Source organism: Drosophila ananassae, chromosome 2L (assembly GCF_017639315.1).
Source record: "Drosophila ananassae strain 14024-0371.13 chromosome 2L, ASM1763931v2, whole genome shotgun sequence".
Taxonomy (NCBI): Eukaryota; Metazoa; Arthropoda; class Insecta; order Diptera; family Drosophilidae; genus Drosophila; species Drosophila ananassae.
This window is the reverse complement of record NC_057927.1, coordinates 4350780-4376349: the sequence shown is the minus strand read 5'-3', so window position 1 is coordinate 4376349 and position 25570 is coordinate 4350780. Positions and strand designations below refer to the sequence as shown.

The 25570-nt window shown below is 43.0% G+C and overlaps 2 protein-coding genes across 4 annotated transcripts; one reads left to right on the top strand and one right to left on the bottom strand.

Annotated features, from left to right (window-relative positions):
- Nucleotides 1-114: 114 nt before the first annotated feature.
- LOC6500516 (probable cytochrome P450 313a3) lies at nt 115-23003 on the bottom strand. Of its 3 annotated transcripts, XM_044718354.1 has the most exons (12): nt 22902-23003; nt 22030-22119; nt 4097-4225; nt 3841-4041; nt 3609-3788; nt 3491-3554; nt 3299-3425; nt 2680-3247; nt 2120-2627; nt 1896-2058; nt 1641-1841; nt 1395-1580 (listed from the first exon to the last, which is right to left on the bottom strand). In XM_044718354.1, exons 2-9 carry the CDS (start codon nt 22103-22105, stop codon nt 2467-2469), a joined length of 1506 nt encoding a protein of 501 aa, XP_044574289.1. In that variant the 5' UTR covers nt 22106-22119; nt 22902-23003; the 3' UTR covers nt 1395-1580; nt 1641-1841; nt 1896-2058; nt 2120-2466. The 3 variants fall into 3 exon arrangements, with proteins under 3 accessions (XP_014767422.2, XP_044574289.1, XP_014766594.3); XM_014911108.3 differs by having other exon boundaries at nt 1896-2627; XM_014911936.3 differs by lacking the exons at nt 2680-3247; nt 3299-3425; nt 3491-3554; ... (3 more) ...; nt 22030-22119; nt 22902-23003 and adding exons at nt 115-379; nt 435-1008; nt 1072-1198; nt 1255-1327 and having other exon boundaries at nt 1896-2315.
- LOC6500022 (glycerophosphocholine phosphodiesterase GPCPD1) lies at nt 18723-21145 on the top strand. Its single transcript, XM_001953342.4, has one exon. It carries the CDS (start codon nt 18874-18876, stop codon nt 21085-21087), a length of 2214 nt encoding a protein of 737 aa, XP_001953377.1. The 5' UTR covers nt 18723-18873; the 3' UTR covers nt 21088-21145.
- Nucleotides 23004-25570: the final 2567 nt, after the last annotated feature.

The window sequence follows — 25570 nt, the reverse complement described above, 5'->3', positions numbered from 1 at the left end:
TATAAAATATACACATTCCATAAAATAAGACCGCACAACCTTATCTGCTCCCGATACAGTTGTTGGTCCGAATTGTCATTTTTATTTAAAGTTATATTGAAAGAATTTTATTTTCATTTTATATTGTACTTTACTAGTTTTTATTCATATTTTAGCCAATATTTATTCCTTTTGTTATTTCAATTTAATTTTCAAACATTGTTTTTCAGATTAAACTAAGTTGTCCTTCGTTTGAAGTTAAGTAGTGGAGTTTTGTCAAGTTTCATTACTATATTATCAACAAAAGTTAAGTCCTCATACCGAAAACTGGTGCTAAAACTGTAATTTCTGATAATCTTGGCCAAGGCGATCTTTAAAGTTATTTGGGCGTATCTCCAACCTGAAAATAATGAATTTAAGTAATCAAAAAATTATATATTAAACATGAATCCAACCTATGCAATTTCTCTTTCCTTTTGCAAAGGGTATGAAGGCGAAAGGATGCCGTTGGCGAGAATTTTCGGGCAAAAAACGATTAGGATCGAATGTGTCGGCATCATGGCCCCAAATGTCTTTATTGCGGTGTATGTTAAATATATCTATAGCCAAAATGACTCCTTTGGGAACTAAAACTCCATTCGAAAGGCGAACGTCCTCCTTTGTTTCTCTGGGACTTACTGGGGTGGTGGGAATTAGACGCAAAGTTTCGTTTAGAACGCAATCTAGATATACTAATTTTTGGAGATCCGAATATTCCACTTCAAAGTCTTCACCAGAAGGAAAGACTTCTTGGAGCTCCCTAAAGACAAGTTCTTGGTACTGGGGAAACATGGCCAGGAGAATGAGTGCATGATTGACCGTTAGAGCTGTGGTCTCAAACGCTGCTAACACCATGTTCCAGGATTCTCCCTTAGCTTCATCTAAAGTTATTTTTCCATTTCGGTAAAGTTCCATGACTCTATTAATAACAATGTTCGACGACAAATCCGTACTGCTTTCAGATTGGGAATTTAATTTGGAGGCAATAATCTAGTTTGAAAAGATGACAATATTATTTTCATTAAGTAGCTGATTTGTCATTCGATTACTTACTTTATCCATAAGAGCATCAACTCTTGAAAACAGCTTTGTTGTTTTCTTTTCCAATCCAAAAATTTTAGAAATTATTTTGTTGTGCAAAATGGGCACGAGCATTTTAAGAATCATGTAAAACGGGAGCCTATAAAATAATGGTATTATAACTTTTAATAATAAATATGGAAACAATTTTCTTACAAATTCCAAGACTCAATAAGGGAATTATTTTTAAAATTTGTTTCATCCTTAACATCAGTATCCAGTGTTGTTTCTAGAGTTCATTAGAGATCAATTATTAAGCTCGAAACTATACTATAACATTTTGTATAAAGACTTACTATGAGCTACAAGGAATGCCCATCTGAATAAGTACGGCAAGATGTCAGTTCCATCTTGATCCACTATAGTTTCCATTTCAGTTACCAAGGTTTTCGTCTCGGAATTAAAAATGGGAATAAAACTGAGCAAAACATTTTGACCAAAACTGACATTCATACATTTTCGACGTTCAGCCCAGGCAGTGTCTAAAAAATTTTTTTTATAAATTTAAAATATATTTGAGAATTAGACACAGTATCGCAAACCTTCAAGAGTCAACATTCCCCGTCCAAAGATACTTTCCATAGCCTTTGTTACCCGCGAGCTTCTGTTTAGGCATTGCGGTAAAGTAAGAAGATCCTCAGCGATCTTGGGATCTCGAGTAGCTACAATTGGTTGGATACCAGCCCAACCCAAAATTGTTGAGCCCTACTTGTCCATATACTTGGTTCTCTGATTCATATTTACTAAATGAAGGAAAGTTTTATTTAGTGTTGAATATATTTGAAGTATTTTTTTACGTTTATTTATTGAATATTCATGAGCGGAGCCGAGAAATGGCAGTCCTATAGGTCCGCGTATATCAAGCATTAGCTTATAAAACTTCCGCCGACTCCATAAGAATTGTATTAACACTAATAATCCAGCGAAAACCAAAAGAGGCATGATGCTTGAGCTGGTGTACTTTGGAGATATCGGGAATTAAACACCTCAACACTTTTTGGGTAACTAATCTAATACCAACCTCTGAATCAAGCTTTTATATAAAAAGTAGCTATAAAGATGGCTTTCAAGTTTTATTTTAATTATTTGTATTTTAATGCTCTCCGCAGAAAATTTTGACCTGGTTTTATTTTAAAAACATTAGATACGTGAACTTTAGTTTATGTCTTGAAACGCTGAACTTTAATAATTTAACTAAATAAGTTTAAAGTCCAAGGAGTTCAAATGTGTTCTCGCTGCAATACAAATAGCAAAGTCAGTTTTAAAAGAGTTCTGTTTGTTCATGACGATTCAAATTCGCATACTTCTGATACATAATTAAAAAATTCTATAGCTAATTTCAAGGTTTTTTTTTAAGTTTGGCCAAGACTAGGTCCTTGGATGAAAATCTAGTAATGGTAATTTATCCAGCTTTATTCCTATGTTGTCGATGAAAACGAGATCTTCATACCGAAAACTTGTTCTTAACTTGTAATTCCTGAGAATCTTAGCCAAGGCAATCTTTGCAGACATTAGGGCATATCTGCCACCTGAAAAATAAGGAGATTAATAATAATAATAAATGTTACTGATATACCGAACCTATGCAATTTCTTCTTCCTTTCGAAAATGGTATGAACGCATAAGGGTGACGATCACGAATGTTTTCGGAAAGAAAGTGATCTGGATTAAAGGTGTCGGCAGAGGGGCCCCATACATCTTTGTTGCGATGAGTGTTGAAGATATCTACAGTCATTGCTACTCCTCTTGGAACAAGGACTCCATTCGAGAGCCGAAAATCATTCTTTGCCTCTCGCATTACGACCGGAACGGGGGGTATTAGACGGAGAGTTTCATTTAAAATCTGATCCATATACACTAATTTTTTAAGGTCATCGGTGGTCACATCGAACTCTCCAGAAGTCGGAAAGACCATCTTGAGCTCCTCGAAAGTAATGTCCTGGTACTCAGGGAACATGGCCAGGAGAATAAGAGTATGTGTGACCGTAAGAGCTGTGGTTTCTAATGAAGCAATTATCGTACTATTACATTCTCCCTTTATGTGGTTGTAACCTATTTGGCCACTTCGAAAAAGGTCAACCAGCCGGTTTATTACAATTGGGGAATCTAACTCATTTTGCGAGATTTTGCGAAGCTTTTGTTGAAGAATCTGGGTATAAATATTTTTCATTATTTCTTCGACTCAAGTTTAATTACCTACGTCGTCCATAAATGCGTTGAGCCTATCCAAGTGCTTTGCTCTGCGTCTTTCAAATCCGAATATGCTTGAAAAAATTTTGTTTCGAGGGAAAGGCAGAGCTATACATAGCATGATAGATCTCAAAACCCTAAATATATATATATCCTTAATTAATTATAAGCCTTTTCAAATATTTTTCTGTTTTATTCTTACGATTGCCAAGATTCTATGAGAGTGTTGTCTAAATCTTCCTTGACTTCAGTCCCCAATATGGTTTCTATAGTAAATGCTTGGTCAGGGAATGTATATATTTTGAAAATGACCGACTTACGACAACCAGTTCTGAATGACCATCTTAGTAAGTGAGGCAGGACATCCTTTTGACCCACAAAATTATCCATTATGTTGACCAATATTGTCGCCTCCGAATTAAAAATGGGCACAAAGTTTAGAAGTAAATTAGGTTTAAAGGAGGAGTTCAAATTTCTTCGACGCTGCTGCCATTCCGGTTCTGAAATGTGCCTTCTTGTTACTTTTGAATATCAGTGTGTAATTAAAGGTACCTCTAAGTGTTAGCAGTCCCGACTCAAAAGTATCAGAAATTGGCTTTGTTATGTTGGAGGCTCTATTAAGGCACTGTGAAGATATAAGAATATCCTCAGCAATTTTTGGATCCCGAGTTAACAAAACTGGATTTATACCCATCCAAATTAAAATAGTAGATCCGTATATGTCCATATGCTTCGTTCTTTGTATAATTTGGACTAGATAATGAAGACTTGCTTAGAATTGGGTTGATAGTGATATAATTGAGCTTACGTTTATTGATAACATATTCGGGTACTGTGCCGAGGAAAGGAACTCCCTTGGGTCCTGGTATTTCAAGCATCAGTTTGTAGAACCTTCGCCGGCTCCACAAGAAGTGAAGCCATAGCAATATTCCAGCGACTACCCAAATGTAAAAGGTGATCATGAAATCCGAGTTCTTAGAAAACGAACACTTCAAAGTATTTTTTCTTACTAAGTTGGCGCTAGAGTTACGGCTTTAGCTTTTATAGATCGGGGTAGGTTTAGCTATTAGCTAACATTGTAAGTTAGAAGTTACTTGAAATTTAATTTCACCCTCAGCTGTGAAAAGTGTCGTAATTGGTTAACAATGTGTGGAACGAGCTTACAAGTGGCTTTGCCATCAGCTAACTATAAATAAGCTTATAACGTATGTATATGGCTTGTTTACTTCCGAATTGTAAATCTGTATTTCCATTTCCCATTTGGCACCTCCCCTCACTATCGGTGCCATCCATCATCCGAACTGGGACAAAAAGCAATTAAGCTTACCAGGCTAAGGCGCTGCTTACCAGGCTAAAACTCGACCGCTTCAGACAAGAAGCTGAACCCCAACAGGTAACGTTGATCGGAGCGTGTGTGGGGCAATTAAAGCCACAAAAAATGTCAGCGGCGATAAATTGTCTTTAAGTGCGTTCCCCCGGAAAGTTGTCAAAGAGTGTTAGAAATTTTCACCGCCACAGCCGCAGCCACACACAAAACGGACAAAAAGTCAAAAAATCGATGTGTCTCAAGGTGTTTCAAGGTGTGCCCACGAACATGGCCACGGCACACGCAATCCCCCCCGGCTGCATTTGAGATGCCATTGGTGGGGACCATGGGAGGCTCCATGTCTGGGGTTTGATAGCTCCGCGATAAGCAACATTACCGTACAATTTTCAATTAACACGAAGAGAAAAGCTTTGGGGGAGAGTGGGGGCTGGGATTCTCTGATAAATTCCAGGCAGCCTGGCGCTTGCGGTCACAAACTGTTCGCCGGAGCCCCAACAAATTGTCTAATCTAATGCTCGGAAAGAGAGTCTCCAGCCTTTGGCATTCAGGGGAGACCACTGAGTCCTCGGCCAGGTTGAATCTGATCTATGGTGGCCGTTAGTGTCTTCGGCAGTGAAAAGTTGGCGACCTGCTCGTGCAAAATATTCACAAAAAGAAAAAACACCAGGCCGGGGAAATAATCGGCAAACGTCCGACAAGCCAACTGCCTGTGTAGGCTATTTATCATCTCGACTGGGACTTCGTTTTTGCCTCCAGTTCAGTACAGTGGCCGTAAAAGCTTCTTTATGACTGCTTCTGTACTATGGTCTATGGACACGGGTCCTCCTTGGCCCGTGGAAATGGAAGCCGCACCAAAAAGGAACAAATCTTAAGTTTTAAGTCTTGACTCAAAATGACATGTTTTCATTTTTCGACAGGTCGACAGGTTTTATTATTCTGGAACAAAGCTAGAAAGTTACTATTAGAGAAGTCTTAAACTGCTAATTACTGGTATTAGCTAATAAAATTGGTAAGAGTCTTACCTTAAATATATATATCCCTAAGATCAATGGTAAATTTCAAGCAGCATGTATTTCAATTTTCTTAAGCAAACAATATTAAAAATCTGGAAAAATAAGAAAAATCCATGCCATTTTTCCTATTAGATGCGGCGCTTTCATCATTTTCAGTGGGCGCGTGAGGAGTTCAAAGGTGGCCCAAATGACATCCGTACTTTGCCGCGAGCCTGGCCAAAACAATATGTGTAGCTACCGCACAGCTGCAACTGCAACTGAAAGTGCAGCTCCAATCGAGGAGATGATGATGGAGATGCCTCGATGGAAAGACACACACACGTCCCCTGGCCGTGAACTCTGCTCGCCTAACCCCTTCCTGATTTTTTTTTTTCTTGAATTTCGGTTTGTGCCTGCGGCAATTTGAGCACCTGGCGGCGAAATATGGTACATGTGTGTGCCACTTGCGGAGATCATTTTCCATTTTCTACTGCGCCGCGAATTGGTTTCCATTTGCGTAAATTGAAAATGAAGTGGAAAAAAGGATGCAGACACCTGCAAACATTATGCCGGAACAAGAAGTTTTGGGGAACTAAGTTTGCAAACTGAAATAACCTATTTTCACACACCCACCTATGGCCACATAAGATTTAGTTCTTTGGAAGGATGCGTGCTGAAGTACCCACCCAGCGGGCTACGTGGACATGGACATGCATGCGATTCCATTTTGATAATAATGGCACAGCAAAATAATTATAATGATCGTGATCCCCACGATCGGGCTCAGATGGTAGATGGGCCTGGTCGATGGGAGTTCGGACCTGACCAGTGACTAAGCAATTTACCGTTTCTTTGCCGGGTATAGATTTCTGGGGCCAGACCCCGGGCACATCTTCAATGAAATTTCAGGTCAATTGTCTTGCGGCGGCTGCGTTTGCGTTTTTTGCGATTTCTTTTTTTTTTGTGGTCTGGGATCCAAACGCGAAGCCCGAATGTAAAGCCGAACCTGGGACCCAGACCTAGAGCCAGAACCAGACTTGAACCGCAGCCAGTTCTTGCCCAGTTCAATTGCAATTTCTATTTTCGTGCTGGCAAATTCCCCGACATCTAGACAGCATTACCCCTCGCAGCCCGATCTTCGGATTCTTCTGCCTGCGTAGGCGCTTTCACAGATTAATTGAAGTCATAAGCAATTGTAAACTTATCGCTTTTCGGTCTGCCCGATCCGTCCACTGCTGGATAATGCTATAATGTTCTCTCTGCGGTTTCCCCCAACCCTATCCCCATCCTCATCCTCATCCCCATCTCCATCCGATATTCCATCTTGGCAGATCGCCGGACCCGACCGGCTTTATCGATTTGCAGTAGGAAAATTGCTGGTGGTGTTGGCGTTTGGTTAATTTGTTGCTATATTTGATTGTGGCACACTTTGCGCAATTATTTGATTGCGTTTCTATTAAGTCCCGATACAGTTCAAGAGTTCAACAATCCGTAGCCTCTCCAGTTGGCATCGATTATGTGGCCCGGTTTCGAGGTTAACATCTTTTCATCGTTAAATAGAATGAAATTTTCGAGAATGAGACTTGGCGAGTATTTTGTTTGTTGCTTCTTATTAGTAAAAAAAACTTGTGCTTGTTTCTTTTTCCTAACTGTAATACCTGATTTAGTAAAAAAAATCTAAACAAAAAATTGGAAAACATTTAAGACTTTCCCATAAATACAATCATGTTTTTGAATTTTGATTGAAAAGCAATTCTTTCGTTTCAATTTCAACAATTTGCCAGTTACCAGGCATCACACATACGCCAGGACATCCCACAGCTCCAGCGAACAAAGGCAATAATAAAGTTTCGCCATCCATGACAATGCAGGAAGCGCCAAAGGCGGCAATTATTGTGAGTGTCGGGACTCGGGACTCGCGTGGAGCGAAAGGATAAAAGCCGGATGCTGGAATATGGGTAATAAATGCGCCATGGCAAGATGATACACTTATCCACACATCCGTATGTACACATGATGAGTTAAATGGCAAATGCTAATGGAAATATGACAAGGAAGCCGCACTTCACATCCTTCAGGCATATATGCAAATATAATTCTAAATGTACGCGGAGGATGTGCGCCATGTGAATTTAGTGGATACGGAAGCTGTGCGGCAGTTAAACATGGCGTCCTGCGATTTTATTGCCGTCTTGAAAGTTTGCTTACGCTTTGCGGCATAAATGAGCCCACCGCACAGATACAGATACATTTTGAGGCAGTGGCGGGGCGAAAAGCCGCATTGAAATTCATGGAGCAAACCCCCCAATCTGGAAGCTTGGAGCGTGCCCGAAGCGTTAATCTGAATCAGAGTACATATGGGCCTATATGGTTAAGGGATTTGCCCCATCGTGGAACATATGTTTGCTTGTTCTGCCTCGTTCCGACTGCTAAATTACAGACAAACAATTAAAATGTTTATGCGGCTTAAATTGAAAATTAATGGCGGCTTTTGTTGCTCCTCGTTTGCGGTTTTAATTAATTTTTTGTTTTGCTCAAATTACCCACATATGTATGTAAATTATGGAGCATGTCTTGGTACTTTCGTGGAGAGCCTGGAGAAATGGTTGCCAGTTAAGTAGGTACTGTCGAGGAATTCAGTCAGCTTGCCGTAGAGACAATCATTAGCAGATTGATAAATGGATTTTTGCCACAAATTTGACAAATTCGCTAATCAAACAGATTGCTAGAAGAACATCTTTCACTTGGAGTTCCTTTCGTCCGACAGTTGAAAGGTGTTTTTAATTACTCCGAGTAGTTGACAAAGGAACAATTAAGGTTCAACTGGGACAGCCCAGGACAGCATTTAACCGAATGGAAAAGTGCAAATATTGTCAGAATGAACACAGGACGAAGGGAAGGGTGACTGTGAGAGAGTGAGTGTAACCCACACAGAACCAGGACATCATTAGTGCCCCCATGAACGAGGGCCGAGGGAAAGGGGATGCTCACTGCCCGACTTTCATCCTTCGAAGACAAAGTCAAAGACGAAGTCCACCAGGGCGTTTGTATTTAAGGAAATTGACATTTCTGGTAAACGGCTGGCGCAATGCAAACAACCGAGAGCCAGGCAAGATTTCCTAAAACTAAAATAATTTGCTAATATTTGCACAGCTACAGCGCAAAGTTGAGAATCCGCTGCCGCAGTGCGCCACATCATTAATTATTTGAGGTACAAGCTGCGAGCTGTCTTGGGAGTGGATGAAGCTCGAGCTGAGAATTGAACTGCCTTGAAAAGGTTCTTAATTAATAGGAATTTTCGCAGAGGAATTTCGCAATTTTGCATTCTTCACTGCCCGTCGATTTGTATATTAGGGTAACGGTATTGAAAAGCGGTGCCACTTCTTATTGATTGATGGACATAATAGGTTGAAGGTTTATTTAAAGTGAGTATGGATTGCCAATAGAAATATATCTCTTATAGGTTTGATAACTGAAAGATAACTTTTTGAAAGAAAAAATAAATTATTCAAAAATAATTTCTGTAAAGTAGACCCCATTATTATAGAAGTTTTATAAAGTTGGGATGAAATTAACTCTCTAGGAAGCAGCTTTTTAATCGCATTTATAGAATGCTGGCTATTACCATAATAATATGAAAAAAGTAAAAAAGAATTTAAAGATTATTCTAGTTATAAAACCCTTGGAATTTCCTGTTGAATACGAAACCATAATTAAAATCATTATTTGCTATAAAAACTTTTAACAGGCTGTAAACTAACAGAGCGGGGACTGTTTGGTAGCCCAACTGGAAAACTACCCACTGACGGGTTCAATAAGAAATATTCTTAACGAAACTCGATTCCACTCAAACCGAACTCACTCAACCAAGGCCCCGCCCCTTTTTGGACTGCTATCTTGTCGCTACAGTATCTTAGTGTGTGTGAGCTCTTGTATCTGTGGGATTGAGAGCAGGGCTCTTTTTTATTTGTTAATCAAACACCCAGCTCCCCCAGGTCACCCCCCGAACAATTTTCCAACGCACAAGTGAGCGAGACGGGAAAATGGGGCTGGGAGATGGTGGGGGAAAATAGAAATTTGTAAAGGAAACCCGGGAACAAGAGATTTTCCCAGTTGGAGACCACAAAGGCAGCGGTAAAGTGGAGCGCACGCGGCATCCAAAAAAGCATCGAGGGCATCCAACGGATACGGATGAATTATTCGCTTCCATATAGTCGCTCCTCGACTAAAACATATAGTGTGGCTTATCAGGCCGACTTCTTTTCCGCTTATCACTGTTTGGATTGTTAATTTCTTTAGTGCTTCTCGAATCGGTTTTTTGAAGGCTATAAAAATGTATATTTTTCCGGAATATAACATGACAATCCTTATCAGCAAAGCGTTAAAAAATAGAAATAATTGATTATATTTCTTAAAGCGCCTACAAAGTATTATATACATAGTTGAGAGCGCATCCACAGTATGGAAAGTGACGTAACCTCTGGGAGATAATTTCAAGCGGAGCCTATGTTCAATTTCGAGCAAAATATTCTCGCTATTTTTGGATTGGCCTTAGGACCCCGATTGCAGCAATTAATAAATTGCTGTTTTGCCAATAAAGTAACAACCGAATCATTCACCCTTCTTTCTTCCAAAATCCAAAAACCAAAGACCCTTGAACCCTTGAACCAAGATGCTGCCTCATCCAAAGATGCTTAGTTTCCCCTTTTCTTCACAGTATATATTTTTCAACATTTTGGGTGTAAAAAACCCGAAAAAAATTAATTTCTGTTAAAGAGTTCATCAAAGGCAAAAAAAGGGAACAAACCGAAGAAAAGGGCAAGGAGTGGGCAAAGGGATGATGCTGAGGAGGGGTTCAGATCAAAGATGCTCGACCATTTAGTGCCGAATAAGAAAAAGTGCCTTCACCTCTCTCCTTTTTTAGGGTAAAATCTTTGAACTCTTCTCATTAATTGCTGCTGACATGGGGCGGGGTTCATAGGTGACAAGCTGGCTTTGGTCCAGTTAAGCAACTGAACTTTTGCCATCTGATGGACATTTGACCGTTACAACTAAAGCAAAGTCCAGTTTTCCATGGGAAACTTTCATAATTTAGCCAACGTTCTCATAGAAAAGGTTAATGGAATAAACTTATTCATTTCAAAAAATCAGGAATATATGTGAAAACATCCATTGGTCCACATTCCACAAAAATGTAACCGACTTTTTTGCGGAATTTAACAAACAGAATATAAAATCCGAATTAGTCACGGCAACACATCAAATTGAAAATGATAATTAATGATGCTGGTAACTATGAAATTTTTCACACTTTCATACGTGAATGTTCTGCCGTACAGTCCACTGCACCAAAAAAAGAAATGGGTGAAAAAATTGTAGCGCATAAAATTCTGGAATCAAACGGAAATCATGGAAAAATCTATTGAAAATAGCCCAAAAATAATTTGCCAAGCGTAACGTGGTGAGTGGAGGGAATATCGAGGGGAGAGTGTTGCAATTTTTGCATATGCGATGGCATGGAAAATTGCTGCGGATTCGCGAACTGCCGCTGCGCCGTAAAGAAAGAAAATCTCCTCGATTGAAAATTGAATATGTTTGCTTCTGTGTGTGTGAAGTAACCTTTGACCCATTTCCTTGGGCCCTGCAAATATTTTTGCTCACCTTTTGCATATTCATATGCCGCCGTCTTGATTCTTTTGAATATTTCAGCGGCATTGAAAGCAAACAAATTTATTTTCCTTCGCGGAGGGGAGAGAGGGTAGAATGCCCAAGGAAAAGCCGCGTGGCATCATTTCGTTTTTTGTTCTTGGCTCAAAGTTGACTTTATTATATTCATAAATAATTATTGACAGCTCGGACCATACAATAGAATGTTTTGGATTTGTTTTGCTTTACATTCAGGGCAGCAGGATTTTTGCTACACTTTCATTAAGATTATGATCGATTTTTGGCACTTTAAAAGAGATTTTCTATAAAGAAAAATAACGGAAATAGGATTTAGTTTTCATGTATTATTTAAGCAAAATCCCGCCAAAAATCTTCGCTCTGATATGAATTTATAGCACTTCAATAAAGTCGGAACAGAATAAGAAAATATCGAACTAATTGAGGGCCATTCGCTGGGAAGATCGCTTGATTGAAGTCCATTTGATAAGCACCATAAAATCATAAAAGTGAGGGACTCCAAGCGTAGGATTTCCTCCCTCTTACTCTTTTTCAGCTAGAGCTAATTGAATCCGGCAAGTATCTGACGTAAAGACACTTCGAACAGGACATCTGCCTCGGATCCGAGATACGATTGTCATGCCCGTAAATGCTGTCACGCATAATAAGCCGTCCGGCAGTGAAATTTGCAATTTCAGTTTTATGGATTTCTAATGAAAAATCACATCAGCGCGATGAGATCTTCGAGCTTCTTGGGACACACCTGGACAAACAGCAGAGCAACCCTTCGGCTGGACAAGAGTGACCCCGATGACCCCGCCACGGTTTCTGCATTTGCATACATCATGAATTTTGAGGAGTTTTGTTCGGTTTTTTTGGGTGCATGATTTGTATAATTTTCCTCAAAAGAAAAACTTGAATTTTTTGGGATAAAATCAGGGGTATTTTTAATGAAATTTCTTCCGTTCTCAGGGGCATTCGAAATAAAAAAAAAAGACGTTAGAAGTACCAATGCTCAGTGAACCATTTTATTTATATTTTTTCCGTTTGACTGTCTTCCCTGAGTACTTCATTTAATTAATATTACAATACCATTTTGCGAATTCTGATCCTTGAAAAATATCCTCTTAATTCTTTGATTGACACTTCGCTGGCATTTCAATCAAAATTCCATTATTATTTCGTGTGTGTTTTTTAATTGTGTCTGACAAAGTTGCGAAACAAGATGTTAACCCCGGGGGTTGACTTTTCGTTGGACTTAGGGATGCAGCAGCATCTTGAGAAAAGATCTCGGTGATCTGTGACAGCAGCTGCTCTCGAAACTGTGACATTTGACCAGTGCAGTGGTCAAAGGGTTGACCAGCACAAAGTTCAGCCCCAAGATGAACTACCAAAGGGTTCAGCCGCAATGAGGCTGGAAAATGTAACGGAAACTGCAGTGAATTTTTCCGCTAATCAAAACATCCATCTCGTAGTATCAAATATCAGCAGTTCAATTGAGTTGAGCAATGCAGTGGCATTTTTTAATTGCCCCTGGCCGGAAAAAAATCATCGCAAATTGGGTTATAAAATTACAATTGCGGCCGCCAAACAAGGGAGCTAAAAATGGATTGCGGTTTTGATTTCAAAGGATGCTCGCTGAGGGATGCCCGGAGTCACCGAAACTGATACAGATCCTGCTACCCGAAGGGGTTGCAACTGTGGTTGCGACAAATGAAGAGTTTCTCTGTTTGTTGCTTTTTTCTAGAGCGAGTATCGCATTACCTGGCTGATTGCAATCTTTTAACCCGTATTTGTCAGCCCAGAGGCAGATCTAAACATAAAAAATATTTGAAAGGGAATAGGAAGGGGAAGGGGCGCGTGCTCAGATCGGCCAGGGGCATTATCTAATTACCGCATTAGCCGCATCAGCATCATCAGCTGCCGTGGGTGTGGACCACATTGGAAATAGTTTAAGCCCTGGACGAACAGTCAGTCAGCCAGTCAGTCAGTCGGCCTCTGATGTCTTTGTCTTGGCCAGAAGGTGTCGGACCATTGTTTCGCAAGGTGACACACCTACCGAGTGCCTTTGTTTCCTGGCCGTGATTTACGGTCTGACGAAAGGACCTGAGCCCACCTCCTACGCCGTGTTTGGCCGGCTACCAAAATAATTGACCATATTTATGGACATTTTAGCCTTTTATGTCTTGATGTCGGCATGCCTTCCTTTGCTCATTCATTCGATTCTCATACCGAACAACTATTTTAGTTTTTCGACCATCGTCCTTCGTCCTCCCGTGCCATGCCGTGCCGTGTGCTAAATGTCTAAGCAATTGTTTTAGGCCGTGTTTTTGTGGCACCCGAACTTCCTTCCGTAAGCAATTTCATGGTCATTTTGTGGGCGTTTTAGCTTGGCCCATTGTCTTTTGGTCTGGCCAGATGCTGCCTGACAAATGTCTCCCCGGGGTGTGAGAATGGGCCGCAAAAAGGTGTCGAAGGTTTGGGGCACTTGGGATGGAGAGATTTACGACTCATTTGCTTGTAGTTGGTCGGAGAAAAGATAACTACATAGTTGGAAATAGTTTTACATAAATATTTACAAGACTGAAGTCCAAAGTTTGCTGTGTTTCGGTGAGTTCAACTGCTTAACCCCTTTCAATTCGTACACCTTTATGAAACTCTGAAAAAAAACTCTCTCGTTTCGCAAGCATTTGTATTAAAATGTCAGGCAGACAAACGTGTCAACCTCCGGTGGCAAATGTCAATACAAGGGGTCCAGATCCCCAGTTCCCGTCAATTATTTTATTATGATTCTCCACTGTCTTTTTGTTTTTTGCCCATCTCATTTGTTTGTCATTTGCCGACTCCGAACTGCTGGCTAATTGTGGCTGGCTCTTTTTGCCGCTACTACTTCTGCTGTTAATGCATTTTGATTTTGCAACGAGGCAGAAGTTCGTGATCTGTGGCAATCGCTTGACATTTACAAGGCGGCGGACTTTTGTTTTTAATTAGACGACCGGGAGTCGACTCCAGTTGAAGTCGTACTCGGATTCTGGGTGGTCTTGGCTGATTATCGACGCCGAGCTTAGATCTTTGCCGTCGATTGAGCTGCTTAATGCCATTAACATGATTAAGAGCCAGTGTGGGGCCGGTCGGCACTGGGGCTCTGGAACCATGGGGCTCTCTGCATGAATGTCTCGCTCCATGGATTCATTCATAACTTCATAGCTTTAGAGCCCAGGAGTTCCGATCCACTAATTGAGCAATTGAACTCTGATCGCAGACTCTTTAATTCGTAATCAAATTGTGCGAACGCAACACTAATCCCCCCAGTGGAAGCTATCTACTTTCGGCACTAGCTTCCGACTATCCCGTCCGAGCGGGCTTTACTTAGGGGTGAGTGGTTTCCGGGTCGGTCAGTGTCAAAGGTCAAAATGGACGAAAACTTCTCATGGGTCAGCTGGGTGCTTGAAAATAAATCGGGAACCAACTCGATTTCGGACATAGAAAAACGAGTTTAACTACCAAATTCTGTTCTATTTCTTGTACACAATTTTTGATCGTGACCTCTGAACTTAGCCCAAAAATCCAGAATGGGCCAATATTTCCAGTCCCTGCCCAGAAAATAGTGCCGTGTGGGAAACAGTCTCGGATATGGCCAGCTGCTTACCGCATTTTTGGAAAATAACTTTTATCAAGAAAACACGGCGAGATAACCGCGGGCAAACAAACGAATTTGCCCGAAACTTATTTACTTTTAGCGGCAACATTCTGTTGGCATTTTGAATATCTCAGAGATATGCGGGATGCCATTCGGATTGCTGCAGCCCCCGGAGCGGAATCTAATTTTATGAATGAACCCACTGAGAAGACTCATTATGCCAGAAGGAAGTGCGAGGTGCGTAATGCAGTAACAAGTCAACAAGCAACTAAACTCCAACTAATGAATAGAATAGTTCTCTGGCAAACGAGTTTTATCTGCAGGCAAATATTTGTTGTGATAATAGTGGTGATTGCATTGCATCTGGGTAGGGTCTCGGTCTCGGTCTCAGACTTGAGATGATTTTTCCACAGGTGAGCTCTCTGGTGGGAAACCAGACCTCTTGCCGGAGGCGATCTCGAAGTTTCTTGGACTGGAAGCGGAAGTCGGGGGCTAGATAAAGGTGGTTCCGATGTGGAAACATCTGTGGCTTCGTCCGGAATGGATCTCTACTACCCGGGAGCCGGGACATATGCAAATGTAACTGCTGGTCAGGGCACATCCGGGATCGTTTGATATACGATTTCGTTCTGCCCAGCCGGTTAATTACTTCCTTTAGGGCCAGCTAATCGGAGCTAAATTAAATACCGAGTGTCCACTTGGTCGGATTTGCGACAGAGATCCACCGGAACAGAGACACCCAATACTCACCCTCGTTTTCGGCCAGGAACTTAATTGCTGAAACCCAATAATTCTCACATTCGCCACCGACTTTGATTGCTCCCTGCGGTTTCCAATTTCCAGGAGCGAAAGGGTTCAAGGCGAGGGTAAGGATTGTTCTGGTGGCCAATAATATTTAACGGCTATTGATATAAATATTGAAAGTATTATTGAGTCATAATTTGGTCTTCTTTGTCCCCTTTTGCTGGACGTGAAATTTGAGTTGTTTGTGGCAGTTTAGATCCCATGTAATCTCCACTGGCTTATCTTGGCTCGTAAATTACATTCGAACCGCTCAATTTTCAGTGTAATTCTCGGCGGCGATAAAGGCTTATCGGGAGAGAGAGCTGGAACTGGATCAGTCCAAAGGGAGATAGACCAGCATCGGGTTTCAGATCGCAGTTCGTAAAACTCGTAAATAAATCAGCGTGGAGGAGTAGTATCACTCCTCCGAGGAGTGATAGCAAAAGGATTTGTCAAGTTTCAAAGTCAATGAAACTTGCCACAAGACTCTATCCCCCTTAGTCCAATTAAAAAAATCTTGTATTTACATACATGGGCCACATCCTGTATCGCTTCTCACGGAAATCTTCCAAATTCCTTCAACTTTTTTGTGGCCGTTTTTTTCATCCCCACTGGTGTGTAACAAATTCCATAGACTTTGAGAAATGCACGTGGAACCCCCCAACTTCTGGCTAAATATTTGTAGAATCAGCCCCAGTCATAAATTGTAATCTTCCACGGGCGAGTTGTCGCTAAAGATCCTGGCGCATTGGATGGCACTTGGGGCTGTTATTGTTTTTTTAATACTTGTCCAGATGTTGCAGTAGGGTTTTGGAGGACTTCAATTCCATGTGTCAATGGAGTGTTTTTTTTTTTTGTATTTAAATGTCGTGGCTGTCTTTGGGTTTGGTTCTCACACTCTAGTTGTCGTGTAGCTAATTTGTGATTTCTGGTGTTTTCGGTATTGGATTTGTGTTACGCTTGCCTTGGAAAACCATTTTCCGGCTATTGGTTTCCATCGAGTAGATGGATGACATGAAAGTGCTGGGATGATTTATTGACATGTTTACCGTTTCGGAAAGGGGGGATTAGTTCCTATTGGGGTTACCGATTCCCAGCTCGTCCATGGGAAAGGTATCGGTGTACACCTGTTTATCCAGGGATATCCTGTGGACATCCTGCATCCGTATTTGCCCCAGGACATCCACCAGGAAATCGGACTGCTCCACAATCACGTAAACATTGTAGAAAATATTATTTACATACCGCACAAAGGAAGGCCCTAAGGAAAGTAAAATCTCCTTTCCCAAGGATATTCAACTACACAAAAACAAAGGCAGGAAAACTGAATTTTCCACAGTACTCCCCCAGCTCTGTTTTCTTTTTGGGATCTTGCAATGAAAGTAATTTGAAGACCGCGAGAAAAATGAGTGGCTTATCCACCGGGGAGCTGGCTCACCGATTTCCAATTCGATTTTCCCACACAGCCTTGGGGCAGAGGGGAAATTAGTCTCTTTATGCTTAATTAGGACTTTGTTTTGAATTTTCCCTTTCTGAAGACAGCAGGAAGTGCTCGGAGCAATTGCAGCCCGAGGTTGACAGTTGATCTCTGCTCTACCTGGACGCATGCTGCGGTTTCTCTTTGTTTCCCTTTGTTTGCCATTTAATTGCACTTGCAACAGCACGTTGCACCTCGCCCATACAAATCTGGGCAAACAGAGTCAAGTGGTAGTCGGAAACCCGCAAAACGGAAGGAGACGCAGGCCTTCTACCTGCTCTCGAATGCGCAGGCGTAGCATTTGAGTTTCGGTTTCGATTTCATTCCCAGCTGTCTCACAGGACATGGTCAGAACAGGGACATGGTCGGTGGACAGCACTTTTGGCACTCGTTCTGCGGTTTAGCGAACATGTGTCCGGATTTTGTGCTGCGTCAGTGAAGGACGACCGGCCCGGAAAAAGGGCACACTCGTGACAGGCGTGAAGTGGTTGTGCCCACAGAAGGGTTGGAGGAGGTGAGGCCAAATATTGGTCAAGCACTTGAAACTGAAGTGTGGACCTTGCATTGGTTGACAAATTAATTTTTAAGTGGAAGTTATGACTAAAATTATTTACATACTCATTATTTAAAAACCAAAAGCTTGAGAGCAACTGCAGACTATATATTCCTAACATGCTGCAGCATCTGCGGTTTTGTTTGGATTTCTTGGCATGTGTCTCTATGGCATTTGATTGCCTCGTTTGCTGTTTAATCGCTGTTGACGCGCATAAATTTCATTTCCCCTACTAAGGAGCCTCTCCTCTTTGGACTCACCCCCATCCCCATTGATTTCTTGTCACCCCTTTGCAGCTGATTTGTTGGGCAAACAAGCGGATTAGGCACCAGGGAAATCCGAGATCGCCCCAAAAAGTGGAAGCCAGCGAAGTGCTGCCCTGATTCGGGTAAGGTGAGATCTCAAATTGGGAAGTGCTCGAAATGGTTTCACTGACAACTGTCAACTACGGACACAAATATTTCGAGCGACGTTTCTATATTTGGACTTTCAGAATTTCTCACAGTCGCTACCCCAAGGGGAGGCTCTGTAGAGACTACAATTAAAATTAAATTTTAAAGCCAACACCAATTATATTTTCCCCTGACTCTAACTACGCCTAATTTCCCTAGTCGAGAGTGCAACCCCCTGTTCTAAGTTCTAGCGTGTCCCGGCCGCGATCCTTGTTGTTTCCCCTTGATCCTGTCGCAGGTGGCTCGTTTCAGAGTTTTTTTTTTATATTTTTTTTCGAGGGGACGAAGGCTTGCGTGCCTATGCCGCGACACAGAGATTTTTCCCGGCTCGGTGTACCAATTTTATAGTTTCCGGATCAAAAGATCATTTCCTGCCGGGAATATGACTGGATGCTCGGTTGGCTTTGGTGGGAAAGTTCTTGTGGGACCTTCAAATATTTAGTCCTTGTTATTTGTGGTGAGCTAATGATATGATATGACGGAGAGCAGCGACTAGGAAAAATTCCCAGACAGTTAAATAGATTCTTGATTCCCGATGGTAAAAATATAGATCAAATCACACTTTCATAGGGCTGTCAAGCAATCACACAAGTCTGCTGATTTCATTTATTTTTTATCCAAATTGCAATTTTTTACTCAAGCCGCGTTTTGTGAGTTTTTAAGACTTTGACGAAATTTCCGTTGCTATTCAGATACGATGCATCGCTGGTTTTTCGCCAACGAGCGGGAGGAGTGCGAGCCGAAGCTCGAGGAGATTGTCGAGGAGGCCGGGGACGATGATCTGAATAAGCGTCCTGTCGCGCCCTACGTACCCACCACCGAGTGGCCCTTCTGTGTGAGCTACCACCGGAAACTGGCCGGCAATGAGTACATTGCTATTACGGGGAACTGTCACAATTTGGGGGACTGGAATCCAAAGGAGGTGTATGTTATGGCCAAGTCCGAGTGCTACGACTGCATGTGCATGTGCCATCAGTATGAGGCTATGGTCTTGATTCCACGTAACATTGACATCGAATACCGCTACTGTGTGGTGGCCTATGACCCGGAGTTGGACGAAGTCTACATTCGGACGTGGGAGGCGCAGCTCCGTCCGCGTGTCATCCGGACCTGCCAGAACATGCTGAAGCAGTGCGACTGCTTTGGGCATCCTAACGAAGATGAGAGCGATCGGGTGGACCGCGGTTGGGCCACAACCGAGACTATTGTGCATCTGCGAATCTTCAACGCACCGTTTATATGGCAAGGACAACAACAGCGTCTGCTCTACGTCCGAGTCCAGCCCATGTTCGAGGTTCCTGAGCCGGATTGCGTTAACGACAATGTCACGAAGACTAGCCAAGTCGCACCTCCGCGACTTTCCCGCTATCTGGCCGATACCGATATTATATCCAACGACCTTAAACTAAGACTGGCATACGTCGAGACGGTTAACTTAAAGGAAACAAGGCCACTCAATTACCAGCCCAAGTTTGGGGTTCGTTGTGGACCGGCCGACATGCAGCTCTTTCACTGCGCCATTGCTCTTCCGGCGGAGACCAGGTACCGCATCGACTTGTACACTTATGCCAACAAGGCCGGACTGGACGAGCCGGCCTATCACTACGGATACGGGTTCCTGATGCCGGAGCAACTAGAGGGCTCGGAGGGCAATGCCCGGGTGAAGATCACGTGCGCCTCCACCCACCGCCCTCTGATCGAGATGAATATAAAATATCTGATGATTCGGCCGCTGGAGAACTTCAGCTGTGATATGAGCCTCTGCTATGAGCGTTACTGGCGCAAGGGACGCATGTCCATGAACATTGGTCACAGGGGCTCGGGGAACACCTACCGCATAGGTCAGGATATTGTGAGGGAGAACACGCTGTTTGGGTTCAAGCAAGTGGCCGGGGCCAATGCCGACATGGTGGAGTTCGACGTTCAGCTCACTCAAGATGCCCAGGTGGTGGTGTTCCATGACTTTGTGCTGCGCTTCCTGCAGCAGCGTACTCCCACCGTCGATGAACTGCTGTTCAATCAGGATCTAATAGTATTCGCATATGAAAAGCTCAACAGGCTTATGCTACTGTCCATGGGTGGCTCAAAACGCAAGGACCACATTGCTGTACCTTTGGAGGCTTTTACCTACGAACAGTTGCGGGGAGCTAAGGTCCTGCGCTTCGCTGGCGGAAAAGGCTGTGATCTGTCCTGCTCCCAGATGTTGTTTGAGCAGCGACCTTTTCCCTTGCTGCTGGAACTCTTTGAGCAGGAGGACCTACTGCCCACTAATTTGGGCTTTAATATCGAGATCAAGTGGCCGCAGCTGGACACCTCAAGGCGCTGGGAAAAGGGCAGCTTTAAGCCCACCTTCGACAGGAACTTTTACGTGGACACCATTCTGGAGATTGTACTGAAAAATGCAGGGAAGCGGCGCATTATCTTTTCCTCATTCGATGCAGATATTTGTACCATGATTCGCTACAAACAGAACCTTTATCCTGTGGCCCTTCTCACCGAAAACCATGACTCGGAGGTGCAGTATGCGGACGAAAGAGTCCGGGACCTGGAGACGGCCGTGCAGCTCGCCAACGCCCTGGAGTTCTTTGGGCTGAGCCTGCATGCCACCACAGTACTGAAGTGTCCATCCACAGTGGCGTATCTTCATCAATACCACTTACATACCATGGTGTGGGGCAAAGAAACCACGTGTCTGGAGAATCGTCATAGGCTAAAGCGGATGGGAGTGGTGGGAATCATTTACGATCGATTGGATCAGTTGGACCAGGCCGGCGAAGAGCTGGAGGACATTGTCTGCACCATCGACTCGGTGACAACGCGGCCGATGATCCAGGAGACAGAGTTGACCGAGTGGCGGCATAAGTGCGGCTACAAGGGCAGCTCCACGACTGAAACGAACCCATACGCATAGGTTACTTAACCAAACCTCATGCTCCTTTAGTTGGCTAATAAAACCCCAAAGATATAGAGACCTGGTGTCCTGTAATCATCCGCCAAAGACAAAGTATTAGGGCATTACACCACTAAGCCGAGAATATCCCACCAGACCAAAGCCAAAGTTACGACTAGGACTAACCCCTTCGCTCACCCCCGTGGAAATTGGCAAACTTTTGTTTTTTCGTTTTGGTTTTTAGCAAACATTCGCTGGGAGGATGATAAGCTCATGTGAACTATTGCCGGGCAGATAAACAAAGTGAAAGGACAATGGACCTGGCAGCATCGAGGATGGTAGCGAAAGGGTAAAGGCGGTTCTTATTCCCGTTGGGCGGTCAAACGACACGTCCTCGTAAATGATATCCCGTAGCGAATGGGTTTCCTTTATGGCCCGTTGCACACTTTGGCAACACTCGCTCACTCACGGAATGACTTGTCCCGAGCCCAACCCTTACGTCTTCCGAGTCCTGTGCGGGTATTAATATCCTTTTGCATATCACTCACACTGTGCCATAAGACGTTCTCGCAGTGGGATGTGGGTTGGGTTGTTGGGCAACTTCCTCGGTCCTTGGTCCTCAGTTCTGAGTCCTCAATTCTCCATCATCCATCCCATTCATGCTGTTTATCATAATTTTTCAATTTAACACCGTTCCTTCCTCCAAGGCACACCTCATATCGCTCTTCCTGCAGGATAGTTTCCAGTGTTTACTTGTGCAAACATCCTTTGACGAACTTTGCCCATTGTCCATACTTTGCTTTATCGGCTTAGCTGTACTTTCATTTTTGCATTCTCATCGATTCCTTGTCCGTGTGTGTTTGCTTTGCCCAGGAAAAGGACCTCATCCCACCTCGCTGCCATCGTCCTCTACTTCCCGCGACCAAAAAGGATGACGTTATTAATGAGCGTTTTGACACTTACGTCTTGACATTTGCACAGCTGGCCGTTTGTCTTGGGACTTTTGGCCGTCGTTGCGACTGACCTTTTCAACTATCATTCCCTTCCATTGTCCTGCAATTGAAATAAAAGGATAATAATATTTGGCATGGCAAAAAGTTTGGCAGGCGATTGATTGAATAAAATAAGGTTTGTAGATTTGATGCAAAAACTGCAAATATTTGAATAAGATTTGAATTGATTATCCTATTTTTAGTTACTAAATTAAGATTATCATTTACGTCAACAGTTGCCCCAACATTTTATTAGATTTCATATTCCATATTGTGTTTTATGTTGCCTTCAGAACAATCAAATTAAAACATAAATCCCAAGAACAAAAACAAACCTTGTCCTGTTCTTGAGCAGGAACCCCTTAACCCATTACATTTTTTAACGTCCTGTTTCCAGCACAGGGCAGCTGTCTTCGGGACTATCCGATGTCCATCCCACCCCACCCGATGTGCGATTCCAAGCCATTGCATTCCCTTGGAAGGTCCTTTGTCCGGATTGTTTGCCTTCAATTTGACTACAAACCATAATTTATCTTTTCAGACGTGTTGGTCAGCGCGACAATGGCTGGTCAGCGTCAAGGATTATTGATTATGCAAAGTGCCCGCTGCCCTGGACAATGCCGAGAAAACAAAGGCTTAAGCAAAGAGAGCGGAAGGATTCTGAAGGAGTCTCAGGCTGCACGAAAGGGTTGCTCGGCAGGACAGCGGTCAGTGGAAATCATGAAAAGTCTGTGCCGGAATCTGATGAGCCGGGAGCGAGAAAGTATCCCCTTACAGGACACAGGACTCTAGACACAGCGCGTGTGTTTTCGCCTATTAGAGAGATAATAGTTTCTGTCATACCTCGGCTGTTTCTCCGCTGTTAATGGTCAGTTTCGCTATTTTTCCATGGTTAATTAATATCCAGCGCTGTCCGAGTTCGAGTCCGAGTGTGAGAAAGTGCCACTCCCCCCGTAGGCTGTACGGCAAAAGGTGAGACCTCAGGAGGTTAGAAGGCCAAGTTGCTGACGGATGCTGATGGATTAGGTCGATAATTAATGGAGTATCCTATTTTCTGTAACTGTATCTGGTTTTGAAATTACCCAAACTGACCAGATAATCGATGGTCAACGAAAGGGTCGTACCTTTCCATCAAGCGAAAGTAATGCAGAACTGAATCTCTTACAACCAGAAATCAGAAAATACTGCTATAGCTATGGTTTGATTATTGCATCTAAAGTATAAATTATAAAATTATTAAAAGTACGTATATGTATCTACATCAAAGAAATAATTTAAAGCTCAGAAATGCCCAGCCCAGCCCAGACACTTGGAATTTCTCGCATTATATACAAAAAACAATTCATAGATCGTCGGCACAAAAAATTATTACTTTCAGGCAGAAGTATCTATGAATTCTCCTGAATACAGAGGGAGAATCATCCATTTCCATCGCTTTCTGGGCCGATCCATAGATGTTTTGCTGTGGCCGCTCCATCCAGAGTCTGTGTTTTTCAAGACAGCCGTTGATAAGGAGCATTTTGTTTCTTCGAATGGCTGATAAGCGCCATTTCAAAGAGCCAGTGAGACGGCAGCGGAGGCGAGGTCAATTGACCTGCTTTTAAGCAACGACTTGTGCACGTCCGTTCATCAAAAAGTGCTTTTGAGATTGCCACCCTCCGTCCGGCACCCGCCAGCCCCTCCGATCCGGGCGGCGAGGGCCCGTTTTTGTTTTTCGCTTCGTCGGGCTGTCAATTTTCAGGCAAAAAATGTAAACAAACCGCTCATAGAATAAAAAACTTCCACACGCCTATAATGAACAAATAAATAGCTCTTAGCGAATATGTGCATACGTACTTGGTGTTGACAGAAACCATACAACAGTGTCCGGACAGTCTCCGGGCTCGTTATCAGGCCGTAGAGGATGCGATTTGTTGTTTTCGCATAAGGCCTTTAATTGGAGAGAGTTGTTTCAGCGATTAAGCTTGCCTCTTTCCACTGAACTCTTGTCCTGCGGCAGCCACATTCCCTGATCTCTGGCGACATCAATTTTTGGGGTGAACAATTTCAATTAGGTTCACGTTGAACCGCGATTGAGATTAACACTTCCAGTAGTTTCTGATAATGCAGCAATTGTTGTGCAATCGTCGATTTGCATTCAATTCGCACACTGCGGCTAATCAGCGCCAAGAAGTACGGGACGGATGACGGGATATCTGAGTCCCACGCTGCCAAAGACAATGGTAGCCCATTGGCGGTGGACAATAGTTGGATATTCATGCGGTATGCCTCTGGCATTAGAATCGCATTAGGGTGCCCACTCACAGGAGCAGCGACACATGCAAGCTGCAGACTGAAAGATACAAGCACTCACACACATACCCATACACGCAGCGTACTTCAAGATACTTCAACCGGCGACGGCTGCTGCTTAGGATCCAAACAAAGGCGCCTTTTGTTGGCTGCTTGGATGGATGGGTTCACATCTACTTCTCCACCTCCATCTCATTTTCCTTCTCACCATATCCACAACCGCAAATGACGCAAAATTGTCGCCAAGCAGAGTCTCGAAGCGTTTACCCACGCACACACTCTCACACACACAAGCTGGCATCTCTTGACGAGATAACAAGATGCATCCGAGAGATACGAATGGCCACAAAAATACCGTTTAATGAGGCGCACACAGCTTGACTATTCCTCGTCTGCGAAGGAGGCGGGGGAAAAGTCACTCAAAGGATATTAGCCGGCTGCCTATTCTCATTGAAATCCATTTTTTTCTTTCGGCTTTTTCGGGTCTGTTGGCCCATAACTCTTGTAACTTTATTGTTTGACCACAGAACCGACTCTGGCCAAGTGGCCATAATCGATTGAATTACCCGCTTCCTTCCGCCCTTCTCGACAGGCCCTAAACCCTGGATTTTTAGGGCCCCAAATGTGCAGCGTCAACTGGTCAAAGGATTTATTCCCACTGCATTTCCCCATAAAACTGTTGATTAGAAAGGCCGTAATTTGTAACCATCTGATGATGTTTTCAGTTGAGTAAGAACCGATGTCAGCTTTTTGCCTCAATTCTTAAGGTTTTTTGCTAAATACATTTCAGCTCCTTGGGCAGCAGTGACTGCCAGGATAATGCAAATGGGCTCTTGAGACCCATTTGAGAGGGGGCTCTCTGCACATGAATATGTAATTTGGTCCGGACATGAATAAAAGGATGTGTGACAAAAGGCCTCGAGTGGCCATTGAGCAGTTGGTGAGGGAGGATCTGGCAAAAATATGAAAAGAATCAAAATTAAGTGGAAAATTTCCCAGCTTGCCAGCGACGAGTGACTTGTGTCGGCAAAGAAAAGCCAAATTTAAATGCGCTATAAACCTTTTGCGCCATGACAACATATTAAATGAGTCTTAAGCCGTAGACAATGTGGTTTGCGGGCAATTTGCGAAACACCCCTACCCCAGTCCCAGTCCCAACCTCGATGAGTGGGCGCTGAAAAGTTTAAGCGATTAGCGCAATTTAGCGAAAATAACATGCA